The 15,107-nt window shown below is 45.3% G+C and overlaps 1 protein-coding gene across 4 annotated transcripts in view; it reads right to left on the reverse strand.

The window, feature by feature from the left end:
- SNX14 (sorting nexin 14) overlaps window positions 1–15,107 on the reverse strand; it is a 41,962-nt gene that overhangs the window by 1,342 nt on the left and 25,513 nt on the right. For all 4 annotated transcript variants that reach the window (XM_029047137.2, XM_029047140.2, XM_029047138.2 and 1 more), the window contains 11 exons: window positions 14,405–14,537; window positions 11,800–12,001; window positions 8,707–8,790; window positions 7,417–7,517; window positions 5,965–6,076; window positions 4,368–4,408; window positions 4,072–4,191; window positions 2,911–3,034; window positions 2,202–2,366; window positions 1,388–1,483; window positions 63–154 (listed from right to left, as the gene is read on the reverse strand). In XM_029047137.2, the coding sequence (XP_028902970.1) occupies window positions 63–154; window positions 1,388–1,483; window positions 2,202–2,366; window positions 2,911–3,034; window positions 4,072–4,191; window positions 4,368–4,408; window positions 5,965–6,076; window positions 7,417–7,517; window positions 8,707–8,790; window positions 11,800–12,001; window positions 14,405–14,537 (1,270 nt within the window). The remainder of the gene's footprint in view (window positions 1–62; window positions 155–1,387; window positions 1,484–2,201; window positions 2,367–2,910; window positions 3,035–4,071; window positions 4,192–4,367; window positions 4,409–5,964; window positions 6,077–7,416; window positions 7,518–8,706; window positions 8,791–11,799; window positions 12,002–14,404; window positions 14,538–15,107) is intronic.

The following is a 15,107-nucleotide window of genomic DNA, read 5'->3' on the forward strand; positions in this document are numbered from 1 at the left end:
CCAATGGAGCTCTAGGCAGTATACTTTACAATGAAGGAAAATGGCTACTTTGATGAAAATACCTGTTTGTTGAGTACTGGTTGCTGGAGACCATCAAAAAGAAGCCGAATGCCTTCATACTTGGCTTCGTCACCAATGCATTTGCCTATCAAATCTAGACCAAAAAGCACACTACAGTTAGGAGGAAACATTACTGCTCAGGGAATTATCAGATCACTCAATCAATCAATGGTAATTACAAAGTGCTTAAAGTGTGCAGAACACTGTATTAAATGCACTGGAGAGTACAATAAAATAGTATCAATAGGCCAAATACCTGCCCAAAAGGAGCTTATAGACTAGACGGGGGTGGGACAGACATTACAATGAGTTACATACACAGGAAACGGCAGAGTGTCAGGATATGGACGTAAGTGCTGAAGGGAGGGGTGAATATCAACGTGCTTAGTGGATCCAGACTAAAGTGCATAAGGACACAAAAGGGAGGGGGAATAGAAGAAGTAAGGCCTTGGTCCAGGAAGGCTCTTGGGAGGAGATATGATTTTAGTAGGGCCTTGAAGGCATGGAGAGCCCCAGTATCTCTAAACACCCACCCATCCCGCTGAAATAATTGCCATAAGGCTGCACTTGGTTAAAGGGTTAATCCAGGGAGCCAAACCTTTCAACTCCTTATTGCCTTTTGGGGCTGAAATGGCCATGTCCTTTCTCTGCTGGGGATGGGGGAAGCAGTATGATCTAGCGGATAGAGCATGGCCTGGGTGTCAGATGGATCTGGGTTTAATCTCAGCTACAGCGCTTGTGTGACCTTGGGCAAGTCACTTCATTTCTCTGTGCCTCAGTTCTCTCATCTTTAAAATGGGGATTAATACTGAGTGCCCCATGTGGGGCTATGTCCAACCTGATTATGCTGTATCTACCCCAGTGCTTAGAACAGTGCTTGACACATAGTAAGGTACTTAAATACCATCATTATTATTACTACTACTAATAATAATAATAAACAAAATTGCCCTGAGTTCAAATCAATGGAAGAGTGGCTCCCTGACTTGTGTTTCTGTCACTTCAATGCTCCAAAAACATTCGATATCCCGCAAGCCGCAGCAGTCAGGGACACTTAGGTGGCCAGTGGAACCCACCATACTGTCAGTGTGGTACTAGGGGCTTATTTGGATGTGGCCGGCTTTCACCTATGTGTTTGGAAGAATGCCTGGACTCTTTCCCTGCTGCCCACTCCTCTCATCCTCACCCCCACCCTCCTCAGCACTCCCTGACTCAGATTGGGCTCAGGCAGAGCCTTTTGGGAAAGAGCCCGGTCCAAGCATACTCTACTCCAGCTCCCGGGCTTCCCCTGTATAGGGCAGTATTTGGGAAAGGAACTCTGTCACACCTGGAATGTAGCTCATCATTTCCTCAAAGGTCTGCTTGGCTCGTTTCTGTTTATCTTGGGGTGAGCGAGGCTCTGTGTTTTCACAGAACACCGCATCTGAAAGGACCAAAATGGAAAAGGTGAGCAGGAATTTCCAAGTGCTTCATCCCAAGGAATTGGTCTCAATCTACTCCCCAAAGGAAAGCAGGAGTCCGTGTCTCTCTTCTGGTACCTTTCTCTGAAGACCCTGAAGGGCTCACCCTAGACGGATCTCTGTCTCTAGGTCTCTCTCTGCTTTACCCTTTCGCTTTGCTAGCCCTTGATCTAGCTGTCTGTCCAGCTTCTCCAATGCCCATTTGCTCAGTGCAAGGAAGGACTGGTGTGGGCCTATGTGCAGCAATGCTGATTTCATTCATTCCCACTTGCAGTCACCCCAGCTACAGCCAGCTGATCCAAAAATCAATCGATTGTATTTATTAAGCGCTTACCATGAGGAGGGCACTGTACTCAGCGCTTGGGAGAGTACAAAATAATGATACCACCAACATTCCAAAATCAATACTGGCAGCTCATACGGGGTTTGCTAACTCCTCGGCCTTCAAACCCTTAGCCATCTACGCATCCCAGGTTGTCCTCCGGTCCCTCTTCCATTTTCAGAACGAATCTGCCCTCCGAGCCCGCTCCCTAAACCTTCCTCTGCGGCTTCAGCTGGCTTTGCTCTTCCCCGGTGCCAACGGGTGGTCAGTGGCCTGAGGACAAGGAATATTCCTGACTCCCAGCTCGGCCGCGAAGCTCTTCCAAGCAATGTGTGGCTTGTCATCCTGCCAGCACAAACCTCGCAGTAGGGTTATCAGCGAGACCAGCCGGTGCTCCTGGAAGAGTTGCTCTAGTTTGCACTGCAGATAGTAACCGCTGTACATCTCCAAGGTGTTTCTGAAGAGGATCCGGATGCCCATCAGGAGGTGATGCAGCCAGTCAGGAACCCGGAACACCACCCGACCTGCAAGCCATGACACCCCGATCACCACCAGTCTGAGAATGGGTCCGTCACTGGACCCTGACCCATTTGCGCAAATATAAGCTGAGGCTTGAGCTGTTAATACCGGCCTGGGAAACACAACTAAGAAGCACTTTCACAGGTCCCAAACCACATCCCAGAGTAGGAACCCTGCCCAGCACTGGGCACTGAGTCAGCACTGGGCCTGCGATAAGAACAGTGAGGTCTAATGGAAAGAACTAAAGGCTTGGCCTGCTGGATTTCCTGGGCAAGTCACAGCCTTGGGCCCCAGGTATCCCCTTCTGTCAAACAGGAACAAGGTACAATACAGGGCACAAGAGATGATTTCTTTGAGGGGACAAGGACTGCAACTCATCTGATTTCCTCGAATCGACTCCAGCGCTTAGCATAGTGCTTGGAACACTGTAAGAACACTGACATACAAATATCTCAATCTGACCCGACTGAGTCACATTGCTTTGTCCTGGGCAAAAGATAAATCCATGCAAGTAATTAAAAAACTGCGCTCAAGGAAATCATTTCTTACCAACATACATCAGATAATCATAGACTCCCTCTACGGTCATCACCTCCATAAAATAATTTTGATTTTGTCTTCTCTCGGAATTTTCAGCCCGGTTTGCGTTATTCTTGAATAGATCATTGAAGAGCTAAAATGCAAAAGAACTTTATGAATTTCTACAATGTATGGCAATGGCCACCACAGGAAGACTCTGAACTTGCACATAAGTTCACTGGGGGACCCTTTCTGAATCAAGATGGTCTCTAAAATCTAGGACCCTCTTTCCCCTTCTCCTGTTATCTTCCCCAACATTTCCACTGAAATCAACTGTGACACTGATGACCATATGGGAATTGTTTTCAGCTGTAAATCACCACACCTGAATGTGACTGCTAGGTCTGCCTTTGGCCCAGCAAGAAGCATTCCACTCTTAGTTGGAGTCAGAAGCTCCTGTTTCTCCAAGGGGTTGGAATGCACTGGGTGTGGAGAAAGATTGGATCCTCAGGCAAAACGGACCCCTACATAACCGTGACAGCACTCTCTCGGGAGAAAATCGAGAGTCTGAAAACTAGAGGTGGACTCCACTGTCTGTGGCATGGGGAACCAGCCCCCCAGCGGCTGCACTCAAAATGAGGGTCTTGTCTAGGGCCTGTTTCAAGATCTTTCACCTTGTGAATGACTCAACCGGGTCCACTGAAATGAAAATCCTGCAGGCTACTGGTCCAGCCACCCACCAAGAGAAAGAGCAAATGCCCACATCTTGGGCTAAAACAGAGGTTCAGGAAAATGCTTTCTCAGGTGAGTGATGCTGTTCAATTCCATCAAAAGACCTGGTCCTGCAAGTAGTTTCACTTCTCTTGGATGCTGGGAAGGAATTCTGCAATTCTCTCAGCCAGGCTGGAAGGAGCTGCACAGAGAACCTGTGCTCGACTCCAACCTCCAACAGTTGCAGAGGCAGAAGTTGTATTTCAGTCACCCGCTTGGTTCCCTGCCTCCCAAGTTTTCGGGTGGCAGGTGAAAACCGAGACTCCTCCCACTTCCCCCTCCTGATTCATAAGAATTGACATTTGCGAGCAACCCAGGCTTCCTAGGGCAAAGAAATTAGAAGTTGTTCTAACAGAGGCAAAGCCCAGCAGACCGGAGAAAAAGAAACCCTTCACAGACTCTTATGCCCAGAAACCGTACCTTCTTGTTGTTCTCAGATGTGGGACTCAGGATGGTCAGCTCTGGCCGGCTCGGTTTAGGCTTTGGCGATTCACAAGAGTTGATGAAATTCATGATGAAAGGCTCCAAATGCTGACCTTTCTGTAGTGACACAAAGAGAGAGCCCGTGACCAACCAAAAGAGTCGGGCAGCCCACCCGCAGACCGGCATCCAAAATGCCACTCGAGCAGAACCCATTACAAAGATCTATCAAGAGCCTACTCAAATAGGCTCATCACAGCAATTGTTCAGAATCCATAGAATTAACAGCCACTCACTTCTTTCATTAGTTTTCCTGGAACCGATTTTATAATTTTCCCTGCAATTTAAAAAGAAAACACATCATGATTGTTCTTCCCCAAAATTAATGGACAACTGACCGCTCATCCCAACCGAACACTAATCATTTGGACAGATTTAAAATGAATAATCCCCCAAAAAGTGAACGTGAGCACCTGACTTCCTTTAACCACTCAGAAATATATATTTCACATCATCGTAATTTAGGTCTTTTAAAACAACTGAAGGACAATTAAAAAAAAACACCCAGTGAAGGGTGCCATCAAACAGAAGTCAGTTGAATGAAGACGCCTGGAAATGATACAAACATATTTAAACTGCTGACTGGCCCTGGGGCCAGGAATTACAGGCATAAGGGTGGCTCCAACAAATCACGGTAGGCAAGTTCCAACTTCTCTTACTCAGTTTCCCCATCAATGAAACTTGAAGAGTTTTATAAGTTTGCCCAAAGAAACATTCTTTAAGATTTTTGGTGGGTAGAAAGGCTGTATGCATGCCTTCGAGCCCAATTTAGAAAAATAATGAATCTGCTGGAAAAAATTAGCAACATCCATCTTGGCTTGCCAATATAGAGAACGCACTGAACATGCATATAAAATATTACATTTCCCGATATGCCTCTTTTCCTACTCTATGGCATGGTGAAAATTTAAGTTTTTATGGAGCATTCCAGTGAGCAAATCACCTTACTCTGGTTGTTATTTTCAAAGTCTGGAATAATTATGAGAGTTTTCCTGAGCCTGGTTGTGGATGAGATGGCTGAATGGACACCGATAAGGTTGACATGGTCTTTGGGCAGAAGGCCCAGAATTAAAGTGGGGCCAGTAAAAAGGCAGGGGCCAATGTTCAGGTGACCTCTCTTCCAGATGGTTTCAAGCTACATGATTATTCCAAAGGTGTCAGTTCCCTGCCAGCAAGTATATCCGGAAAGCATGTGACTAGCACAGGGTGGGATCAGTTTCAGTGGCCCCTTAGAGTGTTTCAATGAGGCTGGTACACCAAAACCCACCAGGCACCCCTAGGCTTTCTGGGCCTGAGTCTGCAAATCATGATTTTAACTGGGACCAGAGTGTGAAGGGGGGAGGGATGAATTCTGGAAAAAAAAAAGTTCTAATTGAAGGCAATGGCTGATTTTGCAAAAGAAAAAAACTCAAACTGAGAAAAACCAGTTTATACAAAGGAGTGTATTTATCTGATTGGCTGGGTCCTTGTAATAAGAAAAACATTGGGACTGCCTATGTAACAACGAAAATAGTTTAGGAAAGACACCATCAGGTTATATGGCTAGGGGCTAGAACACAGTGAACTGATTCCGCCCAGCAATGTTTCAGCAAAGCACTTGTTTCACATGTGCCAAGCAATATGCTAAGAGTTCTAAAACCTGTTTTTAGCTCATCAGATTCCCACCCCACTTTATTTAATACTTTTGTGTTGGTTGTCTACCCAGGAATGTCAAACATTTGACTGGTGCCAGGGGAGCAGGAAGCAGGATTGGGGAAGACTGAAAGCTTCTTGTAGGCAGGGAACTGGGGTTCTGCTTCTCTTTAGCTTTTGTGAGAGAAACAACCTACTTACCTAGATTTACATCGGGGAGAATTTTGTCAAGAAACTGTGTCTCTCCACCATTGGGGGATAGGAAGTCTGCCAAAAGTTGGCTGTTACTCAGTTCTGGGTGTTGCAGAAGTTTCTTGAAGGAGCCAAAAAGAAAATTTTAATTTTAAGCTGATTGATGGAAGTTAGGCTCATTTGAGTTTTTCTCTATTTGCAGCAGATAAAGGTATCAAAGGAAAAAGTGCTGTCAAAGAGAGGCAGTGTGGCTCAACAACAAAACAAAAACTCCTGACTGCCCATTTATTCTCCCCTAGTGGCCTAGTGGAAAGACCACAGCCTGGGAGTCAGAGGACCTGGGTTCTAATCCCAGCTTTGCCAACTGCTTGCTGTGTGACCTTAGAAAAGTCACTTAACTTCTCTGTACTTCAGTCTCCTCATCTGTAAAATGGGGATTAAATACCTCTCCTCCCTTCCTACTTAGACTTTGAGCCCACTGTGGTACAGGGATTGTGCCCAACTGATCAATTTGCATCTACCCCACTATTCCTCCAAGCAAATTTCCTAATCATGCCTCACTAGAATGTCCTGCTCCCTCTGCTCCCACCTCCATTTTTCACTGCTTTCCTCTGCCTGGACACCCTCAGGCCTTCTTTAGCCAAACCAGGCCCTTCCCCACTTTCAAAAGCCTCCTCAAATGCGATCTGCTCCGGAAGCCTTCAATTAATCACTCCACCTTCCTAACTATGCCCTCCTCTTGACTACCTCAGTGGCCTTCTGCATTTTAAATGTGGATTTCTCTTTACCTTGGCAGGGAACAGGTCTGCCAAATCTGTTTTATCGTACTCTCCCAAGTGCTTAGTACAGTGTTCCGTACATAGTGAGTACTCAAAAAATACCACTGATTGATTGATGCGGTCCCAGGCCCATTCAGGCCACCACAGCAAGTGCAGTTCCACTAGCTGTAAACTCCTTGTGGACAGAGATTAGATTTATCAATTCTATTGTACCACACTTTCCCAAGCACTTAGTACAGTGCTCTGAGCACAGTAAGCGCTCAAAAAATACCACAGTCCTGGGGAGGAGGCAGCCAGCTCCAGCTCCCCTTGGCACCTGTGCCGGAAAAGTCACCCTGGCAAGGGTCACGCCTTATAAAATAGGTGCACCAAACCAGCCCTATGCATTTGTCAACATATAGCATACTTTTCATCATTCAGTCAATGAATGATCCTCACATTCAAATCAAGCTTCACAAAAAGAGTTGAGGTTAAAACAAGACACAAATATTTTTCAGATACAAAACTTCAGTCCCAATCTACTATTCAGGCAAGTATAACAGATTTTGAGTCAAATCTTAAACCAAGTTATAAAATCCCTAAACCGACACTGTCAGAGAGAATGATAAAAGCAGGAAGACAATGGGTTCATTAAGCTCTTTTATGATCTCCAAAGTTTTAAAAAAGAACCCTGAACCTGTACCTGTAAGTATTCCTGAAACTCCTCCCTCTTTGACTTTAAGAACTCGTAGTTCTTGGGACCGATGATCCTCTTGGAAGGAAGTTGAGCATCCGGAAATGTCCCTGAAATTACACAGAGAAGGATTTTTCTCAATTTCCCTTTTTCCTTTCGTTTCAAATCATTTCATTACATGAAATCTAGATCCACATAATGCCCTGAAACCAGGATGCAATTTTTGGCCAATTTTGTTACAAAAACCTGATGCCTTATCTTCCAATTGTGATGGGAGCTACATGCATGCAGCAGAAACCCTTCCCCCTCCCACTTTTTGTCTCTGTGCCACAGGAGGGCAACTTAGTACGGTGCTCTGCACATAGTAAGCGCTCAATAAATACTATAGAATGAATCCTCAGGGTGGGAGAAAATATAAGACAGTGTGACCGCCTTCTGCCTCGCTCTATGTCTAGGAGAATGTCTCAATCTCTCTCCTTCCTCACCCCACCCGCGCAACTCTGTGTCTCTCCCACTTATCTTCTCTGGTGGAGGTCTCTGCCCCTCTCCCTTCCTGCTTGACGCTACCTTGGGGCTGACACAGTTCCCATAGACTTGCCCCCTCCAGGCAGATCCCGGGGCTCCTGCCTGCCCCCCTCTGATGGTTCTCCTTCCCCACCGCTCCCTCCTCCCCCTTGTGTTCCTTTCTCTTCAGTCCACCCCTTGGACTCCCCTTTCCCTGTATTTTTTTTCCCCCGAGCAGCCCATGGATACTTGAAGCGCAGCTCTATAGTTACTGCGAGGATGTGCACAAGGACTGGGTGCAGCTTAGGTCTACAGGGGTGAGTAGCCACCACCACAATTCCCAGGATGAATCATGGCCAGGACTGGGCCATTACCATCCTGAGGCTACCTGCCATTCATTCTTCTTCTTCCCCTTATCTCTCTCCTTCCAAGGACCGTCCTTTTGGTCTCCGCCCCGGCCAATAGCACTCTGCCTCAACAGGGGGCTGACCGGCCAGCAACCCGAAGACCAGGGGAAGAAACGGGTGGAGGATACATAGGTAGCGGCCTAGCCTGTCCTGCCGAAGAGACCTGCAATCCCCACAGTATACCTGACTTGACCCCAGGCACCCACAGCAGAGTCGCCGGCCAAACAAGCAGATATTTCTTGTGGGTGCAGAGAGGGGGCAGGTGGAAGGTCCCCAGAGGCTGGGGGCAGATGAGGGTGGCAACTATAGTACCCATGCAGTCCTCTACTGTGGACCTGAAAGGTCCCAGTGAAGCTTGAGAGCTCTTGGGGGTAGAAGAATCACCTACCATGAAACTCCGTTAGCTTTGATTCGAGGACATAGAACTCAAGGTATCTTCGGTAGACAGACCAGTGTTCAGGCTCATGGCCAACTAAAAGAGGAAGACACATTGAACAAGAGAATTATTTACTTGCTTGGAAAACAAACCAGTGTTGAGAACTGACAAAAAACTATGCAATTACACCATTCTCCATTACCTATTCCTGGAAGTCTCTGAGTGACTTGAAAACTCCTGATAAATAACACTGATCCAAAAGCCTTGGCTTCCTGAATTTTCTGACAGACAACTTCGAATTTTTAAAAAATTCAGTTCAAAATCTTTATAGGATTTCCTGTTTTCATGTATTTTTCTGGAATTTAGGTTGTGTTTAGACATCTGAGAGACACCAACAAAAACATGCTACCTGGTCAAATGACACACACCATTTCTTTTTTCTTATGGGTTCATTTGTTCCAGAGGAAGAGATTGGGCAGTTCTCCTTCAGGACTGGCTGAGGGTGACAGAACACACAATACCTTGTGAGAGGTAAAACAGGGAGGGGGAGGCAAGCCAGATGGAAGGAATTAGACCTTAGGTACAAAGTAGGTGAGGGAGCTGGGTCTGAAGTCCAACTAAAGCATCCTTTCACAGTCCTTCCCAGTCTTTAGATCCTCCCTGTAGACTGTAAGCTTGCTGTGGGCAGGGAAGGGTCTCTCATATTATACTCTCCCAAGTCCTTAGTACAGTGCTCTGCACACAGCAAGCGCTAAATAAATACAATTGATTGATCAGCAGAGAGGAGGACTGGAGGGTCCTAGAGGAGCAGAGGCAAAAGAGAGGGCCAGACTGTAGATTTGCTTTCATTTAGGAGCTCTGCCTTCACTCATCTGGGCACCTAGTACAGTGCTCTGCACACAATCAGCAGTCAATAAATAACACTGATTTGATTGATCGATCTCCCACAACCGGAGAGAGGACATGAGCAGTGCCCAACCCCTGGAACTGTTGACTGCAACAACAGGGTTTTGGTTGATCATCCAGGTTTTTCTCTCACTTCTCACCCTTCTCTTTTTGGCTAGGGGAGTAGAGTGCCATGCCTAGGGATGGCCGGATATATGCAACACCCCTCGTTGTGACCTCTCCTCCACTCAACTTTGCCCTCTCCTGCCCACAGAGCACATGGCTGGGTCTTATACCTATTGGCCCTGGCACTTGGACCAAGTCTGTGAATCAGCTGTTTTGTTCCTGAGGCTGTGCTTGTTCAACCTCCGCATTCCTAAATGAACACACTGAAAAACGAGCTAATTCTGAAAACTTCAACTTTGGTGGGGGGAAAGAGGGGAAGGTGTTCTGTGTCAGTAGTAGTGTTGGTATTTATTAAGCATGCCTACTCTGGTGCATGGCACTGTACTAAACACGGGGAGAAAATACACAGATGGGAATTACATATGACTCGGTAATCTAAAAAGTTTGTCTGTGTTTCATCGCTCATTCCTACCTGTATGTTCGCCCAGACTATCTTTTGTAAAGTATCCAGCATGAAGAAATGGAATACTCAGTAAGATACTCAGTGACTACTTGGTGATAATGATGAGGAATATGAACTCATTCAGGGAAAAAAAGAACTACATATAAAGGATGACTTCTTTCAAACTGATTTCCTCCTGAAAATTCCCTGCTTAGACACCCTTCCTTCTTAGTCAGGGCATCCCGTTATCTACACCTGTATTTATTTAAGAGCCAGCTTATTCACTTGGAATTATTGTTAATAACTTGATTTTTATTCTCAGCTATTGTGTATTTGTCAACACATGTATTTTCTCCTCCATTGGATTAAAAACTCCTTGTCTTTTATTTCTTTTTGTATGCTCCACAGATGCTGCTCTGCATAGAAGAACAATTCTCTGAATTTGTATAACATTTCAAAAACTCTTTCATTTCACTAGGCACTCAATCCGTGTGGCTACTGACCCTGACCTCTCCCCTACCTGTAAAAAGTCAGAACGACAGGAATCATGTCTATCAACACTTCTGCACTGTACTCTCCCAAGTACTTAGTTCAGTGCTCTACACCCAGTAAGCGCTCAATAAATGCCCCTGATTGACCGACTGATATGGGCATTACTCAATAACCATTACAAAATTCCGCATCATGTACCAACACACGGCTGCACACTCATTCAGGGTTCCATCCACCTGAAGAGAATATTTCTTGTGACTTAAGTAGAAGGTTGGGCCAAAAAAACAAGGAAAAACAAAAAACTCCAACCTTTCTCTTCTTCCTTTTTCCTCTGCCTCCCAAAGTTTTCAAATGTTCAATATTCTACAGGCCCAGTACTACACGGCCGCCCCCTCCTGGTCTCCTGATGAAATATCACAGGATTGAGGGGTTGTATCACAACACAACTTTTGCTTCTTAACTAAGGAGCTTAAAAGCCCACCGCCCATCCCCGACACCAAATCTCTGGATACGCCTACACGACCAATGTCCGAACAAGCATCAGGAGCTCTCATGTCAAACAGATGATAATGTTGGTAGTAGTTAAGCGCTTACTATGTGCAGAGCCCTGTTCTAAGCACTGGGGTAGATACAGGGTAATCGGGTTGCCCCACATGAGGCTCACAGCCTTCATCCCCATTTTACAGATGAGGTAACTGAGGCACAGAGAAGTGAATAATAATAATGTTGGTATTTGTTAAGCGCTTACTATGTGCCGAGCACTGTTCTAAGCGCTGGGGTAGACCCAGGGGAATCAGGTTGTCCCACATGGGGCTCACAGTCTTAATCCCCATTTTACAGATGAGGCACCGAGAAGTTAAGTGACTTGCCCAAAGTCACACAGCTGACAAGTGGCCTAGTCGGGATTCAAACCCATGACCTCTGACTCCAAAGCCCGTGCTCTTTCCACTGAGCCACGCTGCTTCTCTGTTGACTTGCCCGCAGTCACACAGCTGACAGGTGGCAGAGCTGGGATTCGAACCCATGACCTCTGGCCCCCAAGCCCGTGCTCTTTCCACTGAGCCACGTTGCCTCTCTTAACAGATGAAGCAGATGAAAGCTGACCTCAAGAAGGGCTTTATACTGATTTTTTAAAAAGCTATTCTGTCTCTGTTTCTCACCTGCTCTTCTGTCATTCCTTTCCACATCAATACAAAACACGGGGATTCGCTCTTTTTTCTCTTTCCTTTCCGAAGAGGGGTCATCAAAGAAGTCCACGTAGGGGATGCTAATCTTCCAAGCGGCCAGGTTCCGGGGAGTGTTGGGCGTGCTGACTGCTTCCACTGGAGAGTCGTCTTCCATGACTACGATTCCTTCCTCGATCTGTAGTGGAAATACCCCATGTGGAGTTAAAATCTGCCATTCAATTCCAACTTTAGCTCTCCTTCATTGCATAACCAAATCCATCATGTCTCACTCCAGTCAAAAACTGACATATATTAAAGATTACAACTGCAAGCACACTCCTTCTTTAGGAGGTGATATTTGTAAACTAAAAACCGATTAAATGTTTTTTTAAAACTACATATAAATTCTGTTACGTTTGATCCAAAATAGCTTGTCGGTACTTATGTTTTTTTAAAAAAATTATTTTTAACAGGTTCTGTAAAAAATACAGAAGTACCCTCAAATGTCTGCTGTGAAAATAAGGAAGCAGAAATGGAATAATTGAATAGAAAATACAACTCATAGGAGTGGGAAATATAGCCAAAGTGCAGATGGAACAAAAATAAACACAACAAACATTTCAGGCATTATAAATGTTTGGTGTTTGTCATTTTTCTTCTGAAAAGCCCAAAGGACATCCCTCTGCAGTAAGAGACCAATCAACTGAGGCAGATAGGGAAAGAGGATGGAACATATCACTCCTCAACAACAAGGCAAAGGAGCCAGAAATGCCTTAAGTCAGCTTCCTTTGAAAATAGTCATTATTTTTGTTCAATCATTCCAGATTTCTGTTAAACACCTTCACCTTCCTGCATGAAGGAAAGAGTGAGAAAATGGGAAGGGAGAAGGAGCACCTTGCAAGTTTATGGGGCTAGTTACAACATTTAGAAGAAACAGGAGGAGACCAATGAGATGAGGACAATGGATAAAATTGTGATGACTTCCTTTACTAAACTGAGGACAACACATGTTTATACAGTTTGGGATACTCATTGAGATCAGTTCCAAGTTCCAAGAACACACAGCCATAAAACATAAATCTACTTCCCAAATGCTGAAACAGCCCAGTCCAATTCCCAATTAAGAAAACAAAGCAGCCAGAGCAAATCTTTACATCCACTTTGATGAATGGCACGGCAGAACCATTTACCTCGCACCAGCCAAGGGAAGGCAATGGAGGAAAAAACCAACGCAAATCATTCATTCAATCGTATTTATTGAGCACTTATTGTGTGCTGAGCAGTGTACTAAGTGCTTGGGAGAGTACAGTACAACAATAAACAAACATATTCCAAATCAGCGCTGCAACATTCACATAGGGTTCATCTCAGCACAAGCTGGAGAAGAACACTCGAGTGAGGCTGCGTTACATTTTCAAAAAAGCCCTGTGGGGTATTAATGTAGTATAGGAGGTAGGCTTGGAGACACAAATTAACATTTCTGTTCCCAAAACAAGGGAAGAAAATTCATCTTGTGATTTGGAAAATCTGTGCCCTGGGCTCTGTCAGGCCGCACCAGCCGCGTTCGCCTCGGGGTGACTGGATCCTCTGCTGGGATCCTTCCCTCCCAGCTGTTGGGGCATCTGTAAAGTCGTAATTGCTGGACCAGCAAAAGCCTTTCCCTGGAAAGCCCCCAAGCTCCTCCTTTAGCTGTGATGTCCCTAGTACAGTGCTTTGCACTCAGCAAGAGCTCAATAAATATGACAATGATTACTGCAACTCTTTTTGTCTTGTAACTCTTACTGTTTATTCCTTTATTGCTATGCTATCTATCACTTGCTATCACGTGTCTATCACTTGCACTCTCCTCTAAGACTGTGAACCTGCTCTGAGGCAGGTGTCGTGCCTCTTTCCCTTCCTGGTGCTTAACTCAATGTTCTGTACAAGGTAAGAGCTTGACAAATGTAATGAATAATAATAATTTACATCTGGGAAAGCAAAGAGAATCGCTTGAGAGCACCGAAACTTATGGTGCTTATGGTCCATTAAAAAGCCCCCGTAACACATTTCTGCCTCCAGTACGTCCTCTGGAGAGGAATGTATCCTGGGGATGGCTTGCTGGGGAGCAATCAGCACAAGTGGGCCTCAGCTCCTCAAACCAGGAGACTACTTTTCCATGAACCAGGGGGTTCCTCCTGAGTCTTGATCTTCTCTATCTTCCAAGTCACGCCATCCCTTAGCACCCAGGGGTCTATCTGCTTAATTGTTACTAATGGATTCACTTGTGCTATTTTCATCTATTTCCTCACTTAACTACAGATTTCGGCAATTTCGGTCTACCTCGCACCCACTACCGTGCCCGGAAGAAGCTTCTGAACCTTTTTTTTTGCCCCAGATCAAAAAAATTCCTGTTCATCAGAGATAACGCATTCTGCTCCAGTAGGGAGAGACCAGGCCAATAGCGATAGAATGTGCTGTAATACAAGGTCGGGGAGAAAGGGTGGAGCCACAGATAGAAGGGAAAGAGGGAAACCAACAACAGTTCTATCTGCAGCTCCTAGGAGTCCAAACTGCCTGCATGCATAGACCGATCCACACCAAGCAAAGAGTTCCCACTCACAAAGTCGTCCTCGCCTTCGGTCAACCCGTAGTTAGGCAGCATAGCCCCTTCCATTGTGGTACTTTTGAAGACGCCTTTGATTTTGCTTCCTATCCTGCTGATCCCAAAGGATTCTCCTCTCTTCTGTGTGCTCCTGAATATTGAACAAAAAGGGATTGAAAATGGGGCAAGCTGGACCACGATTTAGCGTTTTCATCATACAATGAAGAGGAAAAGTAAAGCAATGCTAGGAGTCTGCCGGCCGAAGGTACGACAACTTAAAAGTCCTAAGATCACAGTAGGCCCAAGCACTCCTTGACATTTTGGGAGACTGAATGATACAGTACGTTTTAAATTGCACTGGAACGGTAAAAACTGGAGAAACTAAGGGGAAAATGTCACACAACAATTTAAAAACACCAAACAGTAAAAAAAAATATTGCCAAAGACATTTAGCATGTTAGAGTCCTCCCAAGGGTGAGGGCGGATTCTTACCACCACGATTTAAAAAAAAACCCTCCAAAACACAAATTGATTAAATAATTCTCATTACCAAAGAGCAATCAACTGAACTAAAACCAGCAAAATGGTTCAGGGAAATTGGGTTCAGCCCTGCGATCAAATTCAATACCTCACGTGGTCTAGGAAACAGTATTTGACAGAAAAATAGACGTGTCCACATTGTTTAAGCAGAGATTGAACATGTCAAGCCCCGGGGAAGGTG

The sequence above is a fragment of the Ornithorhynchus anatinus genome, chromosome 19, assembly GCF_004115215.2.
Source record: "Ornithorhynchus anatinus isolate Pmale09 chromosome 19, mOrnAna1.pri.v4, whole genome shotgun sequence".
NCBI classification, from domain to species: Eukaryota; Metazoa; Chordata; class Mammalia; order Monotremata; family Ornithorhynchidae; genus Ornithorhynchus; species Ornithorhynchus anatinus.